The sequence below is a fragment of the Nerophis lumbriciformis genome, linkage group LG21 (assembly GCF_033978685.3).
Source record: "Nerophis lumbriciformis linkage group LG21, RoL_Nlum_v2.1, whole genome shotgun sequence".
NCBI classification, from domain to species: Eukaryota; Metazoa; Chordata; class Actinopteri; order Syngnathiformes; family Syngnathidae; genus Nerophis; species Nerophis lumbriciformis.
Genome location: NC_084568.2, coordinates 20982974 through 21010065, shown reverse-complemented (window position 1 = coordinate 21010065; position 27092 = coordinate 20982974). Strand labels below are relative to the sequence as shown.

The window sequence follows — 27092 nt, the reverse complement described above, 5'->3', positions numbered from 1 at the left end:
CTCCATGTCATTAGCCGTAATCTCAAGATTTAGAAGTTTGGCAGAATTTGCAGATACTGTGGCTTGTACTTCGTCCAGTTTGCTCTCTATAGCTGCGAGCGAAGTTTTGAAATCTTTGGATAGAGATTCCCGATGGGACTCGAGCAAAGTGGTCAAAGACGCCATAGACAGTTCGGGTTCCGCATCAGTCTGATTTCCTCTGGTTTTCGGCATTTTTAGAGGAATCAGAAAATAAACATGTGCAAACAGCAAACTTATTGGTTTAATGTGTTGTTAGGAGAGAGTTAGTATCGGCGGATTTAAAGTTAATTAGGCATGAAGGAGCCGACGCGACACACTCAGCCTGCTACCATGTGGCCGCCATCTTGAAGGTGGGGGTGGGAGGAGTCTTTGCAGATTTTCTGAGCCCTGGTCAGGCAGCGGTTTTTTGCGATCTCCTGGATAGGAGGAAGAGGAGTCCTGATGATCTTTGCCGCTGTCCTCACTACTCTCTGCAGAGACTTCCAGTCTGAGGCACTGCAGGCTCCAGTCCAGACAGAGATGCTGTTGGTCAGCAGGCTCTCTATAGTGCCTCTGTAGAATGTAGTGAGAATGGGGGGAGGGAGCTGTGCTCGTTTCATCCGACGCAAAAAGTGTGTGCGCTACTAAACTCTTTTTACAAGAGCACCGGTGTGTATGGACCAGGTTATATTGTCAGTTATCTGCCCCCCCAGGAACTTGGTGCTGCTTACTATCTCCACCGCTGTGCCGTTGATGAAGAGTGGAGCGTGGCTGGACTGGTGCTTCCTGAAGTCAACAATGATCTCCTTGGTCTTGTTGACATTCAGGACCAGGTTGTTGGTTCTGCACCAGTCAACCAGATGTTTCACCTCCTCCCTGTAGTCCATGTCATTGTTGTCACGGATGAGGCCCACTACTGTCGTGTCGTCTGCATACTTCACAATGTGGCTAGTAGTGGACCTGGCGCAGCAGTCATGGGTCATCAATATGAACAGCAGCGGACTCAGGACGCAGCCCTTGGGGGAGCCGGTGCTCAGGAAGATGGCACTGGAGGTGTTGTTGCCCACTCTCACAGACTGGGGTCTGTCTGTGAGGAAGTCAAGCAGCCAGTTGCATAGGGGGTACTGAATCCAAGGGGGGCCAGTTTGCTCACCAAGTGCTGTGGGATGATGCTGTTGAATGCTGCTCCAGAAACAACATCCGCACGTGTGTGTCCTTTCCTTCCAGATGTTCTAAGCTCAGGTGGAGTTATAAATATATTGCACTTTTTCACATGCGTCCACGTTTATGGATGTATGTTATATTGTCTTTTTTATTCCAGCGAGTTAATCCATTTTGGGGGGAGTTGAGGGGATTATTTAATTATGATGCGTTCAAGAGTCTTACGGCCTGAGGGAAGAAGCTGTTACAGAACATCAGTTTTGGGCGATACTACATATGTGGGTATTGATCCAATACCAAGTACAAAACCCAAAACCAGTGAAGTTGGCATGCTGTGTAATTCGTAAATAAAAACAGAATAATAATTATATAATTTATATTCAATTGAGTAGACTGCAAAGACAAGATATTTAATGTTCGAACTGAGAATTTTTTTTTTTTGCAAATAAAATATAATGGCAGCAACACATTGCAAAGAAGTTGGCACAGGGGCATTTTTACCACTGTTTTACATGGCCTTTCCTTTTAACAACACTCAGTAAACGCTTGGGAACTGAGGAGACCAATTTTTGAAGCTTTTCAGGTGGAATTCTTTCCCATTCTTGCTTGATGTACAGCTTAAGTTGTTCAACAGTCCAGGGTCTCCGTTGTCGTATTTTGGGCTTCATATTGCGCCACACATTTTCAATGGGAGACAGGTCTGGACTACAGGCAGGCCAGTCTAGTACCCGCACTCTTTTTACTATGAACTTGTAACACATGGCTTGGCATTGTCTTTCTGAAATAAGCAGCGGCGTCCATGATAACGTTGCTTGGATGGCAACATATGTTGCTCCAAAACCTGTATATACCTCTCAGCATTAATAGTGCCTTCACAGATGTGTAAGTTACTAGGGGTGTGGGAAAAAATCGATTTGAATTCAAATCGCGTTTCTCACGTTGTGCAATTCAGAATCAATTCTCTTTTTTTTTTTTTAAATCGATTTTTTTTTTAATAAATGTTTTTTTTCATTTTTTTTTTAAATTGATCAATCCAACAAAACAATACACACTAATACCATAACAATGCAATCCAATTCCAAAATCAAACCCGACCCAGGAGACACAAACACGACACAGAAAAATGAATATTATCAACAACAGTATCAATATTAGTTACAATTTCAACATAGCAGTGATTAAAAATCCCTCATTGACATTATGATTAGACATTTATAAAAAATTTAAAAAAAAGAACAATAGAGTCACAGTGGCTTACACTTGCATCGCATCTCATAAGCTTGACAACACACTGTGTCCAATATTTTCACAAAGATAAAATAAGTCATATTTTTGGTTCATTTAATAGTTAAAACCACTTTACATTATTGCAATCAGTTGATAAAACATTGTCCTTTCCAATTATAAAAGCTTTTTACAATAATCTACTACTCTGCTTGCATGTCAGCAGACTGGGGTAGATCCTGCTGAAATCCTATGTATTGAATGAAGAGAGAATCGTTTTGAATCGGGAAAATATCATTTTTGAATCGAACATTGCGTTGAATCGAAAAAAAAAAATCGATTTTGAATCGAATCGTGACCCCAAGAATCAATATTGAATCGAATCGTGGGACACCCAAAGATTTGCAGCCCTAATATGTATGTATGTATATATATATATATATATATATATATATATATATATATATATGTATGTATGTATGTATGTATGTATGTATGTATGTATGTATGTATGTATATGTATGTATGTATGTATGTATGTATGTATGTATGTATGTATGTATGTATGTATGTATATGTATTTATTTATATATTTGTATGTATATATAAAAAAAAAAAAAATATATATATATGTATATATTTATATATATATATATATATATATATATATATATATATATATATATATATATATATATATATATATATATATTATGGCTGTTAAACGATTAAAATAATTTTCCGCGATCAGTTAACTCAAAGTGAATTGCAGATAGGTATAATTTTTCATCAATAATAAGTGTACCCAAGACAGATAATTTTCACGGGGGTAGCTTCATTCGTGACAATGTTTTAACCTTCTCTATTAAATAATAAAATGTAATATTGAGCCTGCTAATCATTCTGAAATTGACAACTCGACCAGAACATATTATAAAATAATTTACAGATTAATTCAGCCAGCCGGAACGCTACAATACATTATATTACACTATTTTGTTAGGTTTGGTGGCTAACAGGAAGCCGTACATTAAGGAGAAACCCTAAATGTAGTTTAACTAGATGTAAAGCCTAGCGCTTCTATTTTGAAGTGTGCGATTGGTTTGAGAAAGTGTCATGACAAGTTTTAATGTTGGATCAACCGTTTGCAATAAAAAAAAAAGTCTCCTTTCGACATCCTGCCGACTGTCTTTCATTTCTGTTGAACTTTTATGTCATCTTACTTACTAAATCAGTCACAGTAACAATCTACTATAAATGTTATGTTATCACTGCAACTTAACTGCAAACCTGAACACTGAAGTGAAGCACCACCCACATCGAGAATGACGCACTCAGCAGATGTTTGCTGCAGAGATGTCACCTCTTCTCACGGCGAAAAATAGTTGTATCTTTGTTTTTGTATCACCTCAATCATAGGTTACTAGTTTACTAGTTCACCATTACATCAGTGAAGAAAACCCAGTGAGTCCGTAGTACTGAGTTCAAATCCTTGACTTTTAAAGTTGAGGAATTTGTTTTACCTCTATCATATATCACTGATTGCATTTGTAAATAAACAAAAATCATGGATCAGCAAGATTCTGGATAGTTTAATAGTCAACACTGTGGGCTCCCCAGAATCACAACTCAGCAAGCCCCTGATAGCATAGTGGTTAAGACTGCTGCATCTCAGTCAGTAGTGGTGGGTTCAAATCTCTTACATTGAAAGTTCAGTTGCTTTGTTTTACCTCCAGAATAGTTCACTAATTGCATTTGTATATGGACAAAAATGAAGTCATAACAAGACCCTGCATAGCATGATGGTTAAGACTGCTACCTCTCAGTCAGTCGTATGAGGTTCAAATCATTGACTAGGAAAATGTATTTTTTGTTTCACCTCTATCATAGTCAACTGATTGCATTTGTATATGAGCGAAAATTAGATTACCGGTATGATGGGATCCAGGATAGCTCAATGGTCAACACTGTGGGCTCCCAATACAGGGGTACTTGGTTCAAACCCCAGACAAGTAATCATTAATTTGGCTGAATGTCGTCAAAACGACATAAATTGAGTAATATTATGTGCTCATTGCTTGAATAGCATAGAGTTAAAAAATTAAGTCAATGCTAAAGATAATAATAATTGTCAAATAGTCAATGAATACACCTCAGGGGTTACCTGTGTGTGTGTGTGAGAGAGAGTGTGTGAGTGTGTGTGTGTGTGGATGAGTATGTGCGAGTGAGCGTGTGAGTGTAATTCCTGAGGTGGGGGGAATAAGAGTAAAACTTAATAATAGAGAGCGTTGACCAATGAGCTCTCCTGGGTACAATTTAAAAAAAAAAAGTTAATTGGAACAGTTAAAAAAATAATTCAATAAATTATTATTTTGTTTTCATTACATGGAGGTGAAATATATCCTCTGACACCTCCAATCAAAGCTTCAGAAGTTGCAAGTCAACTTACTGGATTTGAACCCAGCACCCTTTATTCCAAGTCAACAGTTTTACCCACTGTGCTATCCTGGGTCTTAAGAAATCTTGTATCCGGCTTGTATAGAAAGCTAATCAGAGACTTGTCGCTGGGTAAACTACACAAGAGGTGGACCAAAATACTGTCAACCCGACTGGTATCGAACTCAGGACTGTTTATTGCATGTCAACAATCTTAACCACTGGGCCATCCTGGGTTTTGTGAAAATGTTTTTCTCGCTCATATAGAAAGGTAATCAGGGACTTGTTGCTGGGTAAACTACACTATAAAATAGTGGAATAAAATACTGTCAAACCATCTGGTATTGAACCCAGGACTGTTTAATCTTAATCAAGAGCCTTGACCACTGGGCCATTCTGGCACTGGTAAATCATTCTTTACGGCTCATATAAAAAGCTAATCAGAGACTTAAGGTCTCTGACTTAAGGTGGAAGAAAATACTACCAACTTATCTGGGATTGAACGCCGCACCCTTCATTTCAAGCCAACAGTCTTACCCACTGTGCTATCCTGGGTCTTTCGAAATTCTGTATCCGGCTTGTATAGAAAGCTAATCAGGGACTCTTTGCTGGGTAAAATACACAAGAGGTGGACCAAAATACTGTCACCCCGACTGGTATCAAACTCAGGACTGTTTATTGCATGTCAACAATCTTAACCACTGGGCCATCCTGGGTCTTGTGACGATTTTTTTCTCGCTCATATAGAAAGGTAATCAGGGACTTGTTGCTGGGTAAACTACACTATAAATTAGTGGAATATAATACTGTCAAACCGTCTGGTATTGAACCCAGGATTGTCAAGAGCCTTAACCACTGGGCCATCTTGGCACTGGTAAAGCATTCTTTACAGCTCATATAAAAAGCTAATCAGAGACTTAAGGTGAAACAAAACGCTACCAACCTACCTGGGATTGAACGCAGCACCCTTCATTCCAAGTCAACAGTCTTACCCACTGTGCTATCCTGGGTCATGTGAAAACCTGTATCCGGCTTGTATAGAAGGCTAATCAGGGACTCTTTGACAACTCGACCAGAATATATTATAAAATAATTTACAGTTTATTTCAGCCAGCCGGAACGCTACAATACATTATATTACATTATTTTGTTAGGTTTGGTGGCTAATAGGAAGCCGTACATTAAGGAGAAACCCTAAATGTAGTTTAACTAGATGTAAAGCCTAGCGCTTCTATTATGAAGTGTGCGATTGGTTTGAGAAAGTGTTATGACAAGTTTTAATGTTGGATCAACTGTTTGCAATAAAAAAAAAAGTCTCCTTTCGACATACTGCCGACTGTTTTTCATTTCTGTTGAACTTTTATGTCATCTTACTTGCTAAATCAGTCGCAGTAACATCCATCCATCCATTTTCTACCGCTTATTCCCTTTTTGGGGTCGCGGGGGGCGCTGGAGCCTATCTCAGCTACAATCGGGCGGAAGGCGGCGTACACCCTGGACAAGTCGCCACCTCATCGCAGGGCCAACACAGATAGACAGACAACATCCACACTCACATCCACACACTAGGGCCAATTTAGTGTTGCCAATCAACTTATCCCCATGTGCATGTCTTTGGAGGTGGGAGGAAGCCGGAGTACCCGGAGGGAACCCACGCAGTCACGGGGAGAACATGCAAACTCCACACAGAAAGATCCCGAGCCCGGGATTGAACCCAAGACTACTCAGGACCTTCGTATTGTGAGGCAGATGCACTAACCCCTCTTCCACCGTGAAGCCCAGTCACAGTAACAATCTACTATACGGTAAATGTTATGTTATCACTGCAACTTAACTGCAAACCTGAACACTGAAGTGAAGCACCACCCACATCGAAAATGGCGCGCTCAGCAGATGTTTGCTGCAGGGATGTCACCTCTTCTCACGGCGAAAAATAGTTGTATCTTTGTTTTTGTATCACCTCAATCGTAGGTTACTAGTTTTCCAGTTCACCATTACATCAGTGAAGAAAACCCAGGATAGAACAGTGGTTAAAACTGCGGCCTCTGAGTCCATAGTACTGAGTTCAAATCCTTGACTTTTAAAGTTGAGGAATTTGTTTTACCTCTATCATATATCACCGATTGCATTTGTAAATAAACAAAAATCATGTATCAACAGGGGTTACCTGTGTGTGTGTGTGAGAGAGAGTGTGTGAGTGTGTGTGTGTGTGTGTGTGTGTGTGTGTGTGTGTGTGTGTGTGGATGAGTATGTGCGAGTGTGAGTGTAATTCCTGAGGTGGGGGGAATACGAGTAAAACTTAATAATAGAGAGCGTTGACCAATGAGCTCTCCTGGGTACGATTTAAAAAAAAAAAGTTAATTGGAACAATTAACTAATCAGAGACTTAAGGTGAAACAAAACGCTACCAACTTACCTGGGATTGAACCTAGCACCCTTCATTTCAAGCCAACAGTCTTACCCACTGTGCTATCCTGGGTCTTATGAAACCCTATATCCGGCTTGTATAGAAAGCTAATCAGGGACTCTTTGCTGGGTAAAATACACAAGAGGTGGACCAAAATACTGTCAACCCGACTGGTATCGAACTCAGGACTGTTTATTGCATGTCAACAATCTTAACCACTGGGCCATCCTGGGTTTTGTGAAAATGTTTTTCTCGCTCATATAGAAAGGTAATCAGGGACTTGTTGCTAGGTAAACTACACTATAAAATAGTGGAATAAAATACTGTCAAACCGTTTGGTATTGAACCCAGGACTGTTTAATCTTAATCAAGAGCCTTAACCACTGGGCCATGCTGGCACTGTTAAGTAATTCTTTACGGCTCATATAAAAAGCTAATCAGAGACTTAAGGTGAAACAAAATGCTACCAACCTATCTGGGATTGAACACAGCATCCTTCATTCCAAGTCAACAGTCTTACCCACTGTGCTATCCTGGGTCATGTGAAATTCTGTATCCGGCTTGTATAGAAGGCTAATCAGGGACTCTTTGACAACTCGACCAGAACATATTATAAAATAATTTACAGTTTATTTCAGCCAGCCGGAACGCAACAATACATTACATTACATTATTGTGTTAGGTTTGGTGGCTAACAGGAAGCCGTACATTAAGGAGAAACCCTAAATGTAGTTTAACTAGATGTAAAGCCTAGCGCTTCTATTATGAAGTGTGCGATTGGTTTGAGAAAGTGTCATGACAAGTTTTAATGTTGGATCAACTGTTTGCAATATAAAAAAAGTCTCCTTTCGACATCCTGCTGACTGTTTTTCATTTCTGTTGAACTTTTATGTTATCTTACTTACTAAATCAGTCACAGTAACAATCTATGATAAATGTTATGTTATCACTGCAACTTAACTGCAAACCTGAACACTGAAGTGAAGCACCACCCACATCGAGAATGACGCGCTCAGCAGATGTTTGCTGCAGAGATGTCACCTCTTCTCACGGCGAAAAATAGTTGTATCTTTGTTTTTGTATCACCTCAATCGTAGGTTACTAGTTTTCTAGTTCACCACTACATCTGTGAAGAAAACCCAGGATAGAACAGTGGTTAAGACTGCTGCCTCTGAGTCCGTAGTACTGAGTTAAAATCCTTGACTTTTAAAGTTGAGGAATTTGTTTTACCTCTATCATAAATCACTGATTGCATTTGTATACAAACAAAAATCATGAATCAACAAGATTCTGGATAGTTTAATAGTCAACACTGTGGGCTCCCTAGAATCAAAACTCAGCAAGACCCATGATAGCATAGCGGTTAAGACTGATGCATCTCAGTCAGTAGTGCTGGGTTCAAATCTCTTACTTTGAAAGTTTAGTTGCTTTGTTTTACCTCCAGAATAGTTCACTGATTGCATTTGTATATGGACAAAAATCAAGTCATAACCAGACCCTGGATAGCATGGTGGTTAAGTGTGCTGCCTCTCAGTCAGTTGTATGAGGTTCAAATCCATGACTAGGAAAATGTATTTTTTGTTTCACCTCTATCATAGTCCACTGATTGCATTTGTATATGAGCGAAAATCAGTTTTTGATGGGACCCAGGATATCTCAATGGTCAACACTGTGGGCTCCCAATACAGGGGTACTTGGTTCAAACCCCAGACAAGTAATCATTAATTTGGCTGAATGTCGTCAAAACGACATAAATTGAGTAATGTTATGTGCTCGTTGCTTCAATAACATAGAATAAAAAAATTAAGTCAATGCTAAAGATAATAATAATTGTCAAATAGTCAATGAATACACCTCAGGGGTTACCTGTGTGTATGTGTGTGTGTGTGTGTGTGTGTGTGCGAGTGAGCGTGTGAGTGTAATTACTGAGGTGGGGGGAATAAGAGTAAAACTTAATAATAGAGAGCGTTGACCAATGAGCTCTCCTGGGTACGATTGAAAAAAAAAGAGTTAATTGGAACAGTTAAAAAAATAACTAAATAAAAAAATTATTATTATGTTTTCATTACATGGAGGTGAAATATATACTCTGACACCTCCAATCAAAGCTTCAGAAGCTGCAAGTCAAGTTACTGGATTTGAAACCAGCACCCTTTATTCCAAGTCAACAGTCTTACCCACTGTGCTATCCTGGGTTTGAGAAACCTTGTATCCGGCGTGTATAGAAAGCTAATCAGAGACTTGTTGCTGGGTAAACTACACTATAAACCAGTGGAATAAAATACTGTCAACCTGACTGGTATTGAACCCAGGACTGTTTAATCCTAATCAAGAGTCTTAACCACTGGGCCATCCTGGCACTGGTAAGAATTTTTTTCCGGCTCATATAAAAAGCTAATCAGAGACTTAAGGTGGGACAAAATACTACCAACTTACCTGGGAATGAACCCAGCACCCTTCATTTCAAGTCAACAGTCTTACCCACTATGCTATCCTGGGTCTTTTGAAGACCCGTATCCGGCTTGTATAGAAAGCTAATCAGGGACTCTTTGCTGGGTAAAATACACAAGAGGTGGACCAAAATACTGTCAACCCGACTGGTATCAAACTCAGGACTGTTTATTGCATGTCAAGAATCTTAACCACTGGGCCATCCTGGGTCTTGTGAATATGTTTTTCACGCTCATATAGAAAGGTAATCAGGGACTTGTTGCTGGGTAAACTACCAGTGTTTCCCACACATTCATTTATTTGTGGCGGCCCGCCACGAAAGAATTATGTCCGCCACAAATGGATTTTTCGGCTTTTGACTCGCTCGACCGCTCATAAAAGCAATGGGACTGTCTGTGAATGTTGCTTGTAGTTACACCTCCGGTGCAGTAGGTGGCGGTATGCATTGTAACTCCGCCAATAGCACTTAATTCACCTGGTGGGCCAGAAGAAGAAGAAGAAGAGGGACGGACGGACGGGACCAAAATACTCGCCGACTACTTTTCATAATGATGGCGCTTCCTACGTTTCTACCTCAAATGTCCAAAAGCTGCTGAAAGCCTTGATCCAGGATGCCATGGGGAAAAAACTTAAATGGTGCCTTTTGGCGATAGTTAGCAGCTTGGTGGCTCATAGCCGGCTAGCTAACGCTTGCTAGCGTGGTAGCATTGCTTCATTTTTACAGGTGTTATAGGTAGATAGGTTATAGCTGCATCGCTCGCGGCTCGTCATATATTTAATGTTAATCCGCGATTTCACCGAGCGTTTCACTGACGGTTTCGCCTGACGCTGCTTCATTAACACCGCCGCTGTTTGACTCGGTCACCTATTTTCATACCGACGAGCTAACGTGTCCAGGTTATAACCCTGTTGTCAATAAACACACATGGACTGAAGCTAAATTGTCCACTGTCCACTGCAGCATGTGAATGCAATGAAAAGAATAAAATCTGAGCCAACCAGCTGTTAAAATGTTGTCCAGGTTAATGTTTTATTAAAGGCCCTTCATTTCAAGATTTCAACTGTGATTGGGCTTTAAACAGGTGGCTGACCTGTTCAGATGGGTGTAACTGCTACTGGTCAAATAATGTGAAATAGCATTTAATTTTACATGTATGCAATGCTATTTAAATGTAATTATAGATAATAATAATAATAATAAATACTGTGTAGTGTTGTAAATAGTCAACGGGAAGGATTCTAGTAAGATATAAGCCATGAGCACTACACAGCCAGAAAAAAACCTAGGCAGGACAAGTAAAAATATTGGGGCAAGTAGATTTGAGAAGTCGGGCAAGTAGAAAAAAACCTTAACGTTGAACCCTGCATGTGTTGAGCTGCTGGTTAGACGGCACTGTACATAGAGCGCTTCTGCTCGTTAGTAATACATTCTAATGTTGGATGTTCACTCCTTCACACAGATGAGTATAGAAAAATATTTTCAACGGCCGAAAAGGGCTGGACTTGGAGAGGAGGTAGGCCTACAGTCCGGACCACAGGTGCGACCTGTTCAGCAGGAGGAGGAGGAGGAGGAGGTTGACTGACTGTGGCAGGACACCTCTGCCTCTGTTTCACTTCATGTTGCTGGTAAATAATATGGTTGTAGTAGTAGGCTAAAGTTAAATTATTTAGTATTCACTAATTAAAGGGGCAGAGCTTTAAGAGACATTTTAGCTTTTATATTTTATAAGATATATTTTTTGTAAGAACCACAATTAATAAATATATTTCAGTGAATCACTAATTGTTCAAATGTGTATATAAATATGTACATAAAATGTTGTAATTATATTCCAACTCCGCGTTCTTCTTGGTCATCGGCGCTGCCGCCCCCCGACCACACCACCACAAATAGATGCCTGTCCTGTGGGAAACACTGAACTACACTATAAAATAGTGGAATAAAATCCTGCCAAACCATCTGGTATTGAACCCAGGACTGTTTAATCTTAATCAAGAGTCTTAACCACTAGGCCATCCTGGCATTGGTAAATCATCCTTTACGGCTCATATAAAAAACTAATCGGAGACTTAAGGTGAAACAAAATGATACCAACCTACCTGGAATTGAACCCAGCACACGTCATTCCAAGTCAACAGTCTTACCCACTGTGCCATCCTGGGTCTTGTAAAAACTTGTATCCGGCTTGTATCGAAAGCTAATCAGGGAGTCTTTGCTTGGTAAAATACACAATCATTTGACAGCCCTAATATATATACAGTATATATATATATATATATATATATATATATATATATATATATATATATATATATATATATATATATATATATATATATCGATTTTTTCCCACACCCCTAATTATATATATATATATATATATATATATATATATATATATATATATATATATATATATATATATATATATATATTAGGGGTGTGGGAAAAAATCGATTCGAATTCGAATCGCGATTCTCACGTTGTGCGATTCAGAATCGATTCTCTTTTTTCTTCTTCTTTTTTTTTTTATATATATTTTTTTAATTAATCAATCCAACAAAACAATACACAGCAATACCATAACAATGCAATCCAATTCCAAAACCAAACCCGACCCAGCAACACTCAGAACTGCAATAAACAGAGCAATTGAGAGGAGACACAAACACGACAGAACAAACCAAAAGTAGTGAAACAAAAATTAATATTATCAACAACAGTATCAATATTAGTTACAATTTCAACATAGCAGTGATTAAAAATCCCTCATTGACATTATCATTAGACATTTATAAAAAAAGGACAATAGTGTCACAGTGGCTTACACTTGCATCGCATCTCATAAGCTTGACAACACACTGTGTCCAATATTTTCACAAAGATAAAATAAGTCATATTTTTGGTTCATTTAATAGTTAAAACAAATTGACATTATTGCAATCAGTTGATAAAACATTGTCCTTTACAATTATAAAAGCTTTTTACAAAAATCTACTACTCTGCTTGCATGTCAGCAGACTGGGGTAGATCCTGCTGAAATCCTATGTATTGAATGAATAGAGAATTGTTTTGAATCGGGAAAATATTGTTTTTGAATCGAGAATCGCGTTGAATCGAAAAAAAAATCGATTTTGAATCGAATCGTGACCCCAAGAATCGATATTGAATCGAATTGTGGGACACCCAAAGATTCGCAGCCCTATAAGTTACCCATGCCTTGGCTTTTGAACTTTGCGCCTATAACAATCTGGATGGTTCTCTTCTTCTTCCTCGACGTCCACAGTTTCACTTTTACACTTTGCATCAGTCCATCTTAGATGAGCTCGGGCCCAGCGAAGCTAGCGGCGTTTCTGGGTGTTGTTGATAAATGGCTTTCGCTTTGCATAGTAGAGTTTTAACTTACACTTACAGATGTGGCGACCAACTGTAGTTATTGACAGTGGTTTTCTGAAGGGTTCCTGAGCCCATGTGGTGATATTCTTTACACACTGATGTTGCTTTTTGATGCAGTACCGCCTGAGGGATCCAAGGTCCGTAATATCATCGCTTACGTGCAGTGATTTCTCCAGATTCTCTGAAACTTTTGATGATATTACGGAGCGTTGATGGTGAAATCCCTAAATTCCTTGCAATAGCTGGTTGAGAAATGTTATTCTTAAACCGTTTTACAATTTGCTCACGCATTTGTTCACAAAGTGGGGACCCTCTCCCCATCCTTGTTTATGAATGACATAGCATTTCATGGAAGCTGCTTTTATACCCAATCATGGCACCCACCTATTCCCAATAAGCCTGTTCCCCTGTGGGATGTTCCAAATGAGTGTTTGATGAGCATTCCTCAACTTTCTCAGTCTTTTTTGCCACTTGTGCCAGCTTTTTTGAAACATGTTGCAGGCATCAAATTCCAAATGAGCTAATATTTGCAAAAAATAACAACGTTTTCCAGTTCGAATGTTAAATATCTTGTTTTTGCAGTCTATTCAATTGAATATTGGTTTGCAAATCATTGTATTCTGTTTTTATTTACGATTTACACAACGTGACAACTTCACTGGTTTTGGGTTTTGTAGTTACTGGGGCAGTATTGGTCATACCAATGCTGATATTGATCTTTTGTATTGCCAGTCACAATTAGCTTGTGCTTAGCTGAGAATAAGATTATATAGACTTATGTCATTTATTTATGAATAAAAACAAACTGTTTCAGGCACATCAAATAATAATGGTATTATTATTCAATGAACTGAATATGGGAATATAAACGGCATCAGACGCCCACTGGACCACCTGTTAGCCAGATCGTTTTGCAGCAGAGCCACTATGTGGATTGTTTTCCTTTTTTTAAGTTTTTTGTGGATTTACCATTTGCCTGTGGAGAACTGGGACAAAAACAGACAAATACCAGGAGGACTTGTGTTGGATGTGCGGTATGGTAAATAAGTAAACTTTTGCATTGCATTGTGCTACATTATTGCTTCGTAAGGCATACAATATCATCACATTAAAACAAACAATAACAAAGCAGTGCTAAAACAGGTAATATAGAATGATAAATGGCAACAGGGACATACGGTTCAATATAAAGTGCCAGAAAAGTTTGTGTTCATTGCTCTATTGCACAATTTTTTACATTATTCAACAGCTTGATACAAGCTAGAACAAATGACAATTTGAGATGGTTGCTTTTGCACTTTGGATACGGTTTCTTCTTCCTGCACTCAAAATGAGCCAATCGATCTTGAAATATGAAACACTGCTAAACATTTTTTTTAATATTAATTCAGTTGTTCCTGTTGATATGGAGAATTGTATAATCTTTTAATTGAAATTTTCTTTGTAAAATCCAGCATCTTTATATATTTCATCTATAATTGGACAATTTGGTTTGTCTTGGAAGACGTTTCGCGGCTCATCCTCAGAACTAGATCTGACTAATCCGGGTTTATGAGCACAAACTGATGAAGCCGCGGCGAAACGTCTTCCTTTTTTTTCTTTTTCTTTTTTTTTTTATTGACATCCAGCATCAGACCTTCCAATCCATTACATCATATTCACATAAATCATATATCTATTGTCTGTCCTAAATGTCAAAATATTTTTGTTTATATCCCATCCATACCCCCCCAAAAAAAGAAAAAAACAACAAAAAACAAAGTAAAATCTACAAATACATTGATTAAATAAACAGAAAAAGTCTTCCAAGACAAACCAAGCAGTCCAGTTGCGAACTATTGACCGCCCTGAGATGACAACGACCTGGATGAATGAAAACCTTTTATAGGTATAATTGGGACAATGTACTCATCTTTAGACTATAGCTGAAAATTAGCTTCCGCAACTCAAAATACCAGCAGCCGCCGCTGGTATACGGCCTGTGTTACGTTGTACAATAACAATTTAAAGAAAGAGCAAATCGATATCAGCAAAAATATGTTAGTGCTCATTACTAATAACACATTTGTTTTTGGATGTTTTTATATTTATGTATCGTATTTTTCGGACTATAAGGTGCACTTAAAATCCTTTCATTTTCTCAAAAATCGACAGTCTGCCTTATAACCCGGTGCGCCTAATGTACGGAATAATTCTGGTTGTGCTTACTGACCTCGAAGCAATTTTATTTGGTACGTGTTGTAATGATAAGTGTGACCAGTAGATGGTAGTCACACACAAGAGATACGTATAGACTGCAATATGACACCAGTAAACAACACCAAAACTTTAAATGTTCCATTGAAAATAAAGAACATTACAGACGGCACTCACAAATCTGTCGAAATGTTTTAGTATGACTTTGAAGCCGCACCGCTTGATGGATTGTCGGCCCATTACGGCTACCGTAGTCAGAAATACAAGTATTACTATGGTGTGTGTATAAGGACCGCAAAATGGCAACCATTAGCAGACAAATCTGGTGTTTTGTTTCACAATACTATGAAAAAACAACTTTTCTTACATTCTGGTACCTGCTGATGTGTATTTGAGATCTGCATAAGTTATGACAATTTACGCACGTCCGCCACTGTAGTCCGTACCGATTCCGTAGTCGATAAGCTTCTTCTTTTTCCACTATCTTCTCGTGATAGGACATTCACCCTCTGCTCTCGCCATTTCTTTTTAATATAAAGTAGCGTGAAGTTCTAACTTATATCTCGCTATGGAAGCGCTAAAAACAACCTGTATAGTGTGGGTTTACATAATTCAACCATGGAACTTGAGTTATTAGAGAGTTACGGTCGGACGTTTTTTCACGGGACACATTACCGGTGTTTTTGCACTCGTGAGCCACGGATGAGAAGATGCTGCTCCGTTGTTGATTTAAGTTAAGTATGAATGTCATTAAAACAGTTAGCTCCATTTTTTGACACTTCTACAACTCCCGTCCTTGCACGCTACACCGCTACAACAAAGATGACGGGGAGAAGATGCTGTCGAAGGTGAGCCATGTACCGGTAAATAAGACCGCCCACAAAACGGCGGATCCTGAATCCACTGTCAGAAAGCGATGTAAGGATGGTCTGTAAAACATAATCTATGCAACATTTTGACCAAAGCACCACCATTGCATGTTATGTAGACCACAAGGAAGTGTTTTCAATTTAGAAAAAAAAAATAATAATGTGACCCCTTTAATGCGTTTTATAATCCGGTGCCCCTTTGGTATGAAAAAAAACCTGACTAGACCCGCTCATCGGCAGTGCGCCTTACAATCCGGTGCGCCCTATGGTCCGGTAAATACGGTACATTTTTTAACCTTTTTCTAAGAAAATATATACATCTTCGACTGTTAAGCAAATTGTATGGTAGCGTCATATTGACCACGCCCCGAGCCACGCCTCCACCGCCACAAGTGTATTGGCAAGCTGGGGAAACCCTGATCTCATTAAGGTTGCACGGTTCATACACGATACAAATGATATAAATTAGTTATTAATTAATTAACTTGTGATATCGTAATAATGCATGTTGATGACACATTGTAGCTGTTTCCGCAAATTTAGGGACAAGCTAACGAATGCACCCTCAACTTAATGTAGCATCCTCGCGAGCGATTAATTTTCCTCCACAGTGCAAACACACTTCTAAGACCATGTCCACACGAATACGGATACTTAATAAACGCATACTTATCTTTGCGATTAGGCCTCTTGTACACACGCAGACGCATATTTTTGTCTTTAAAAACGCAGACTTTTACAAATGCTGGCCAAAGTGTTGAGTTCCAAAACTCTGCGCTTAGCGTATGTGTGTACGCGGCACAAACGGAGACCTGTGATGACGTCACGGTTGTGCGCTGTCATTTCCAAAACTCAACAACACTGCCTTGCTGGCTTTAAACACACTATAAGAGGATTTATTGTATGTTTGAATGTAAACCATCCATCCATCCATTTTCTACCGCTTATTCCCTTCGGGGTCGCGGGGGGCGCTGGAGCCTATCCATGCTGCTATTTTCACTCAACATTAATTAAAAAAAAGATACATCAAAATGGTCTTTGCGACACTCCCGCCGGCGCGAATGACATTCAGCTGTTTTGGATATGATCTCTGTCGAACCTCCACCTGATGGGACAACTTTGACCAGCAAGACTTTTTGCTCTGTGTCATAAGAAAGGTGCAACATTATCTTATGTTTTTAGTCCTTAGGAAACGCCCGAATGCAGCTGAGATAGGCTCCGAACAGGATAAGCGGTAGAAATGGATGGATGGAAATGACAAATCATGAAGTTAACTTACGCGTCTTGCTTCCATTTGTGTTGATGGAGACCGTGCAGAAGCGTAAATAAACTAAAAAAAAAACATGATGCGGGATCTTCCTTGCTGGTGAAAAAATGTTCTACGTTTCTGTTCACTGGCTTCAACCACGCATTAAATGATTTGTTCTACAGCCACAAATGGTTGAACTTGCACGTGCCATCTTACACAAATAACTGCTTTGCTGTGGGCTTTCCTAAGATGCGCTGCTAGCTAAACTCTGCTGTAACATACACAGCACATCACACTCGTCCTGCTCCAGAAATTCTGACCGGGCTATACAGATAATTAGTTGATGTATTTATTTAAAATAAAAATATTGTTATTATAATTGTTGGGCCATTTCAAGGACGTACTTAAGATTTTTTACAAGATTGTGATAGAACTTAAGACATTCCAAGGTCTTAAATTGAAATGATTAGATTTAAGACTTTAATTCTGTGAGAACGAAGTGATGAAGCCTACTTAGATGAGAGGCCAAATGTCTTCTAAGACAAACTAAACAGTCCAATTGTGATGGATTGAATGCCCTGAGAATAAACTGATATGTGGATGTTGTTCTTACTTGGACTGTGATGAAGCTGTGAGGACTCAGGTGGTTTGTCTTCATGGTCTTCAGTCTTCACAGAGACAACAGTCAGTGGGAACTTGGTGAGATCAGCCCCCTCCTGCCCAAGGAGACACTCTTCCTCCTGAGTGATCCACACTTCCTTCTCTTCCTCTTTAATGTGGGATGGCTCTGCATCCTCCTCTTTTAAAAAAAGGGGATGTAGATCTTCCTCTTTAATGTGGGGGGGCTGCTGGACGTCTGTTGGGTAAATAAGATTATTAGAGAATATAAAAAGTTTTTGATTGACACTGTTAACTAGGGGTGTAACTGTACACAAAAATTTCGGTTCGGTACGTACCTCGGTTTAGAGGTCACGGTTCGGTTCATTTTCGGTACAGTAAGAAAACAACAAAATATACATTTTGTTGGTTATTTATTTACCAAATTTGTAAACAATGGCTTTATCCTTTTAACATTGGGAACACTATAATAATTCTGCCCACGTTAATCAACATTAAACTGCCTCAAGTTGTTGCTCAGATTAAATAAAAAGACAAAACTTTTCTTCTACATATAAAAAGTGCAACATTAAACAGTTTCAAGTCAACTCATCATACTTAATTTATTACAGCATTTGGGAAGCCTGTAGTTGATTTATTATGTAAATATTATATTTTTATCAACATGTGATAGCAGGGACCCTGCAATTCAAAATTAGGCTGCTGCATTACTAATGATTAATGTAACTATAGCTGAAAAAATGGTACAATAGCAATAGGAGAGACTATTCATCCCTGAACACCATGGAGTTCATGTCGGCTTTATGATGCAGTTACATTATTATATCAACTATCAGAGACAGAAACTCTTCATTTAACACAATGTCCTTTTTTGCTGCTTCAACACAGCTCAATCAACACAGAAAAAGGTAAAGTGAAATAACAGACAGACAGGGCTTTGCTGTCCGTAACACACACACACACACACACACACACACACACACCGCAAAATGAGCTAACGTTACGCTAAAGGGGAATTAGCCTTCACCTCAAGCTAGGACTGCGAGCGAGCCGAGCTGCCTTTTATATTTCTAGAAGGTCAACGGGCTCATAGTGATGTTCCTAGTAGTTGACTGGCAGGTATTTATTATAATTTGGGGAGAGTCCACTGCCTGATGCTTACCTGCTAAACGCTAAGCACTGACTACATGTGCTCTGAATATGCACTGCTGATTGGCTGTTACCGCTCTGAATACGCACTGCTGATTGGCTGTTACCGCTTTGTTTGTAACCAATCAGATGGTTGTGTGGGTGGGAAAATGCTGGGTGCTGTGTAGAGTACTGACAGAAAACAGAGGCAGAAGGAAGCGGAGGCGGCTACTTAATATGTTCGTGTGGAAACTTGTTCGGTACACCTCCGAACCGAACTGAAACCCCCGTAGTGAAACGGTTCAATACAAATACACGTATCGTTACACCCCTACTGTTAACACTATGAGATTATGTGTGTTCTTTTGTGGGTTGTGTTAAAAAGTGTAGCTAAAAAAACAATAAAAACCAGGAAAATACTTCCTTTTGTCCCAATCACTAAAACTGCCGCTGTTTCTGCCTTGGTGTACAGAGTGTGATGTAAATCAGGGTTTCCCGCAGCGCTTTGTTGTTAAGGCGGCCGCCTTAACAAAAAAGAGCCACCGCCTAAACTAAAGTTTTTTTTTTGTTTGTTTTGTCCTGTCCAGCTTCTCAGGAATATCATATAGTTGATGTAGATGCCCCTATTGGCTGTTCAGATTTACTTTACAAAAGAGAAATGTAGGATACTTCTCTTGTTGCCTTATTTGTAATTGACTATTAAATGTATTTATATTATCATTTGGTGATGAACTAAAGTCTTAACAAGCTGCTATGCTTCGTACTGCCTCTGCCTCTGTCAGTACGTCTCTGCAGCACCCAGCATTGTCCCACCCACAGAACCATCTGATTGGTTACACGCAGAGCGGTAACAGCCAAACAGCAGTGCGTATTAAGAGCGCATGTAACAGCCAATCAGCAGTGCGTATTCAGAGCGCATGTAACAGCCAATCAGCAGTGCGTATTCAGAGCGGTAACAGCCAATCAGCTGAGAGTATTCAGAGCGCATGGAGTCAGTGCTCACGGCAGAGGCAGGCAGAGAGGAGAGACGGTGCGGGTTAGCAGAAAGGTGTTTAGCAGGTGAGCATAATGCAGCGGACTCTCCCCAAATTATAATAAACCCCTCCCAGTCAACTACTAGTAACATCACTATGAGCCCGTTGACGTTCTAGAAATATAAGCGGCAGCTCAGCTCGCTCGCAGTCCTTTAGGTAAAGGCTAATTAGCTTTTAGCGTAACGTTAGCTCATTTTGCGGTGTGTGCGTGTGTGTTATGGACAGCAAAGCCCTGTCTGTCTTAGAGAAAGACAAGCATTATTGACCTACAGTTAACAACTAAGTTATTTCACTTTACCTTTTTCTGTGTTGAAGCAGCAAAAAAGGACATTATGTTAAATGGAGAGTTTCTGTCTCTGATAGTTGATATAATAATGTAACTGCATCATAAAGCCTACATTAACTCCATAGTCTTCAGGGATGAATAGTCTCTCATTGCTATTGTACTATTTTTTCAGTTATAGTTAAAAGTTAAAGTAACAATGATTGTCACACACACACAAGGTGTGGTGAAATCATTCTCTGCATTTGACCCATCACCCTTGATCACCCCCTGGGAGGTGAGGGGAGTAGTGAGCAGCAGCGGTGGCCGCACCCGGGAATCATTTTTGGTGATTTAACCCCCAATTCCAACCCTTGATGCTACATTAATCATTAGTAATGTAGCAGCCTATAGTTTTGAAAGGCAGAGTACCTGCTATCACATGTTGATACAAATACAACATTTACATAATAAAAATCAACTACAGGCTTCCCAAATGCTGTAATAAATTAAGCATGATGAGTTGAGCATATGTCAGCATGTGGCCCCACTTTTAACTCTTTTTTTCCAAACGCTTATTTACAGAAGTCATTAATTTGACATAGTCATTATTTTGTCTTAGTAAGTCAATATTTACTAAGTAAAAATAATGACATACTTAGTATCTCAGGCAACTAGGACTGTTTTGTGTTTTGTTTTTACTTTACGGAAAAAATATCGAGATATATATTGTATATTGCCATTCAGCATACGGAGCGGAAAACACAACCAAAAATGTTAGGCTTCTTCACGTGACGAAGCCGGCCTACTTCACCACAGTCTGTAGTTTATTGCCCCCCCAGGCAGCGATGAGATGGAGACGTGATGGTGGCGACAGGCCAAATTACACTGTTCCTTACACCCACCCAGCACCTTCCCCGTCCGTCCGCCTGTCCCGGGCGACGGCCCTTCCCCCTGGAGAGACAAATTTTGTGGGGGACACACTGCATAGATAACACGTGTGTATGGAAAGAAATCTACTCTTGACAAGACCAAGGACAGCTCAGTGGTTAAGACTGCTGACTCTGAATGAGAGGTACTGGGTTTGAACCCCACTCTAGTTGACAGCATTTTGTTCTACCTCATCATACTTTACTGAGCCAGGAGTCCTCGATTACATTTGTGTATGAAAAAAAAAATCCTCTCCACAAGACCCAGGATAGCCCAGTGGTAAGGACTGTTGACTCAGGTTGAAGGGTGCTGGGTTCGAATCCTGGTTGGGTTGATATGTCATTTACAAAACTGGCTGGACGCTTTAAGGTGACACATATTGTGACTGTGTCACTTCTCCCATGTAATGTTAAAATAATTATTTAATAAACTTCTTTTTTTTATCCAATTACAATCAACCTTTTTTTTTTTATATTGTACCCAGGAGAGGTCAATTGGTCAACGCTCTTTATTATTAACTTTATACTCCTATTCCCACCCACGTCAGGAATTACACTCACTCGCACACACTCATTCATTCTCACACACACACACTCACAGGTAACCCCTGAGGTGTCATCATTGACTATTTGACCATTTATTTTTTATTATTATTATTTTTAGTGTTGACTTAATTTTTCAACTATATGTTACTCAAACAACTAGCACATAACATTACTCTGTGTGGGGGAGAATACACACCCCACAATGTATGTCGTTTTGACGCCATACAGCCAAATTACTGATTCTATGTATGGGGTTAGAACGCAGCACCCCTGTATTAGGAACCCACAGTGTTGACCATTGAGCTATCCTGGGTCTCATTAAGGTTTGGTTTTCGCTCATATACACATGTAATCAATGAACTATGATCGAGGCAAAACAAAAAACAAGATATTTCATGTTATGGATTTGAACCCAGTAGTACTGCGTGAGAGGCAGTAGTGTTAACCATTGAGCTATCCTGGGTGTTGTTGACCTAAGACTTTACTTACTGAGGGGTTAAACACTGGGAGATGAGAATACATTCCTTCCTAAAACAATGTATTCAAGAATGCTGTTAATATGTAAATAGTAAACATGTGCGAGTAAGAAGTAAACAAACCTGTTCTGTGTGTAACAACTTGATGCTTCTTGAAAACAGCGTCCACCTCATTCTCTTCTTTTGTTGGACACAGTTCCTCCTCGTACTCTGCTATCGTTCTTTCGCACATTTTCACACAATCACAACACTTTACACTCACACTTGATCTCTGCTTAGCGATGTGTTGATAACTTCCACGTCTCTTTGTTAGCGGCTAACAAGCTAAGTTAACTAGCAAACTAAGCTAGCACGAGACGTGCCATCGTACGCTCAGACTAATGTATCCAAATACAAACAATTACTAACAATGCTTAATCTTTTAGTCGGTATATATGTGTACATGTATGCACTAATTACAAATACAGGACTATAATTCCAGGTTTAGCCATTCTGCGTCAAACGCCATTTTGCCTTTTCCTCGTTTTTCTTCTTTCTTTTCCAGCAGACTAGTAGAGCATGTTAGGTGCATTGCTGACCTCCACAGGTTCTTAGCGGGATTTCCGCTTTATGCCATATGGCCCCCACTACACACTACAGTACAGTGGGTGGCGCTATGAACCTTTACTGCCAGTAAGATGAAAAAGAAGAAGAAGAAGAAGAAGAAGAGATGGTTGGTTGTTTCTCTCGCGAGATCTAATCAAAAGGCGACAAGATGGCGTTTGATGGAGTAGACGTCACTGTGGCCATTATAGTAGTGTTCCTAATCGTTACGTACATGTACACACATATGTTTGATAGAGTAAACATCGTTAATTGCTTAATTACGTTCTCTATCCAACACGGACTACAGAATGTATTATTTAGACCAAACTGGGCCGTAATTTATTGTTCAACTTCGGCAGACACGTTCACAACAATACATAACAAGCTCGACTCCATTTGCCGGTGCATCACTGAATAATGTCCCTGTTGCAACACAAACAATAGTTCCTAGAGAACGCATATCTTATCAGTAGCTTCTATACATGGTGTTTACGTGACGTCACACATCCGGGTTATCCCGGGTCATCCGCCATCTTGGGAGGCAAACAAAACACACCTGGCCTAGTTGACACGCTTCACGATTATTGACAATAGCTTCGAGCAAACACTGGTGAAAGGCGCATAATGGTTATTTCCTGTTGGGTGAATGGATGTACAAATCGACGGGATGGATCAGTGCAGCGAGGATTTTTCAGTATTCCTAAAATTAGACACAACGAAGGAGAACAGACAAGGAAAATCAGCGAGGAGAGACGACGCTTGTGGTTGGCAAGCATCAACAGGAAAGAGGAGCCATCTCAACATTCCAAAATATTTAAGTTTTCCATCACATAGAAAATTCACTTCATTTCCTACATCTTTAAGTTCTTTATCTTTAACACAGTATGGGCATTTTATTTCGACAATGCCATCTCCACAACAGTCGCATCTCATGATGGCATCCGGACTCGCACCAACATGTGGGTATTTTGGATTAATGAAAAGTCCACATTTGCCTACACTGAAGTTTTCATGTTCTGCATTCATTTTGGTTTCGTAAGCTTTTAAAGCTGTTTCCTCGTGGGCACATCCCCACTGAGTTGCCTTATTTGAAAATGATTTGTTGGTCCCACAGATGGCATTCAGAGTAGATGTTGCTGGTGTATCCAGTAATTGACGAGGTAGTTCAAAATGTCTATGTACGTTATGGCCGGGAGGCATTTGTGGTCATACGTGAAACTTTGTTTCGGCACTTCGTACGGGTCAACGCCTATGCATTGTGTCTTCTGGTTGTATCTTTCCAACGTCTGGTTGTCCAAGCCTTCTTTATACTTCTTTTTTGCTGGTTTCTCGGCCATTATGCATACGTTTGTGAACGGGTTCGTATATATGAATTTGCTGATGTTGTACCGGTGCGCTTGCCTTTCAAAATGGCGGATCGCGCGGAGCATCATGGGAAATCAGTCGGGCGTGAAAACTATGTATTGTTACATTAATAATTGTTTGTATTCGGATACATTAGTTAGTCTAAGCACACTTTGAAGATCCTCGCGCTAGCAAATCATATTGCTGTACAGATTTACTTTACAATAGAGAAGTGTGGGATACTCTTGTTGCCTTATTTGTATTTGACTTTATTAAATGTATTTATATTATCGTTTTGTGCAGCCGGGCCGTAGCGGGGGGGGATAGAAAGAGAAATAAGGAAGACAGAGGGGGAAATTGTGGGAACAAGAGGGGAATAAGACAGAGAGACAACAACAACAACAGAATAGCAAATATGATACAAAAAGTAAATTTTATTAACACAGAAATGACAATGAACATTACACTACAAATGGAGCAAAACAGATACCAATAAAAATAGCACTATTGATCATTAATAACAATAATTACCTCTTTTATCAACAATATAATTATTTATAATGCAACAATACACGTATGTTATGATAACTTGAAATACAAAAGAAAGCAGATAAATGGAGGGGAAGAAAGAAGCGAACTGTATTAACCTTGTAGATTGTTATAGTAGCAATAGGTTAAGCTTTGTCAGTATGCCGTGTGTTACCCAGTTTACCCTAGGGGAACAACGTTAATATATGTTTGATGAAACGTGATTATATGCGTGACTGTATGTATGCATAAAGTATGTGCTTGTATATGTATGTTTGTACAGTGAATGTATATGTACAGTACGTGTTTATGCATGTTTCTACAGTGAGTTTATATGTACAGTACGTGTATATGTATGTTTGTACAGTGAATGTGCGCGTGGATGTATCAACTTTGAATGTGTAGGTATGTACTGTATTTGTGTATGTATGTGGGAGCGTAGGTACCTATGTGTGCGCGTATGTATGCATATATGTTTGAATAATTGTGTGTATTGTATGTGAGTATACAGCATAGGCATATTTGTATGTACAATATATTTGTCTCCCAGTATGTGCAGGAGCCAGAGTACGGGCACAGCCACCCAGAGAGCCCAACCTAAAACAGCAGGTGCGACGCCCAGGGAACAAGGAACTACCGGCCCCACACAGCCAGGCCGGCCAGCGACAGGAACCCCAGAGACGGGCCCACCGTGGCGCCCGGAAGGGCCGGCAGCAGGCCGTAGACAGACGCAGGAGAAGCAGGGGACAGCCAGCCCCCAAGCCAGCGAGAGACCAGACCACACACGGGCAGAAAGGCGGGACGCCCCGCCCCGGGGGGCCCAGAAACTCCCCGCAACCGGACAGGAAGACCGTCCCCACCCCACCAGCAACCGGACCACCACGACCCCCCTCTCGGAGAGCACGGCACCTTCATAACAATATGTAATATGTTTTATATACACACTGCAAGTATATATAATGTAGTAACAGACACCTTCATAACAATATGTAATATGTTTTATATACACACTGCAAGTATATATAATGTAGTAACAGACACCTTCATAACAAAATGTAATATGTACAATATACACACTGCAAGTATATATAATGTAGTAACAGACACCTTTATTACAATATGTACAATATTTACTGTATTTGAATCAGTACTAGCAACAAATGTGTTCCTACTTCCGGAGACAACACCAGTGTGTTGTAATCATGGCAGATTTATTTTTGGACAAATGAGGATTCACAACCCTTTCTTTTTTAAGCTGAATATACGGAGGATGAACTGCTGCCTATAGAAGCGAGCACAAAGGAAGCTTGAGATGTTGGGGCAGACGGAAGAGTGGGGTGAAAGTGACGACTATAAATGTGGAACTTGCAGCCATGCTATTTTGACATAAATGGAGTGATTACCCAAACAAACTGGGGGGAAAATATTCCCCAGCCAGCTGGACCAAACACACAACTGTCCATCAAGTGAGTCACACTCGATCATGATACACACAGCACATCATGCGTGTTATTACAACCACAGTACATAATACTTTACAGATATCACATTGTGTCGTGCATTATAAACTCAAACACGTTTCGTGCTGACGTAGAAGCTACCTTATTTCTTTCCGTAGCTAGCTTTTTGTCATAACGAGGATTATTTCCCGGGATGCAAACGGACTTGACCGTACAAGGCTTGCAGGTAAAAACATGATTTAATTATTCAAACTCAAAGTACTACACAGGGATACAAACAAAAACAGAAAACAACCCGAAGGCGAGCATGCCTAACGCATGCGAAAGCTAAGGCAAAAAACTTAGGACATGAAACTAAAAAAACTCACTAAACTGTGGCTTGAAAAGACAAAACTTACGTGAAGCATAAAAAGAGCAATCAAAAATACGAGCATGAAACTATGGCAAGAAAACCAGCATGAACAGAGCAGAAATGAACATCAATGTCACCAGGATGACTAACTGAAAAAGACAGGCTTATATAATAATGTCATGATTAGAGCCAGGTGCGTGTGTCAAATGAGTTAGGTGAAAACAAAGAGTTGCCATGGTGACCAAACAAAGGAGCGTAAACAGGAACTAAAAGAGTCTTAAACAACCAGAAAATAACAAAAAACATGATCTAGACCACAGATCATGACACTTGTATGGCTAATATCGAAGTGCGCCGATGTGTTACTACGCTAGAAAAAGAGTTTGTCAGTGTTCGCTCTTACAATAACAACGTTGCTATAGTTTGGTTATTATACAGAT

The 27092-nt window shown here is 39.7% G+C and overlaps 1 protein-coding gene across 6 annotated transcripts in view; it reads right to left on the bottom strand.

The window, feature by feature from the left end:
- Positions 1-22916, bottom strand: part of LOC133620962 (uncharacterized) — a 55862-nt gene extending 32946 nt beyond the window's left edge. For 5 of the 6 annotated variants that reach the window (XM_061982672.1, XM_061982668.1, XM_061982673.2 and 2 more), the window contains exons 1-2: positions 22507-22916; positions 18004-18246 (exon numbers count right to left, since the gene is read on the bottom strand). In XM_061982672.1, the coding sequence (XP_061838656.1) occupies positions 18004-18246; positions 22507-22615 (352 nt within the window). In that variant the 5' untranslated portion in view covers positions 22616-22916. Of the gene's footprint in view, positions 1-18003; positions 18247-22506 lie in introns of those variants that run through there. The other variant, XM_072915566.1, reaches the window with a different exon arrangement.
- Positions 22917-27092: the final 4176 nt, after the last annotated feature.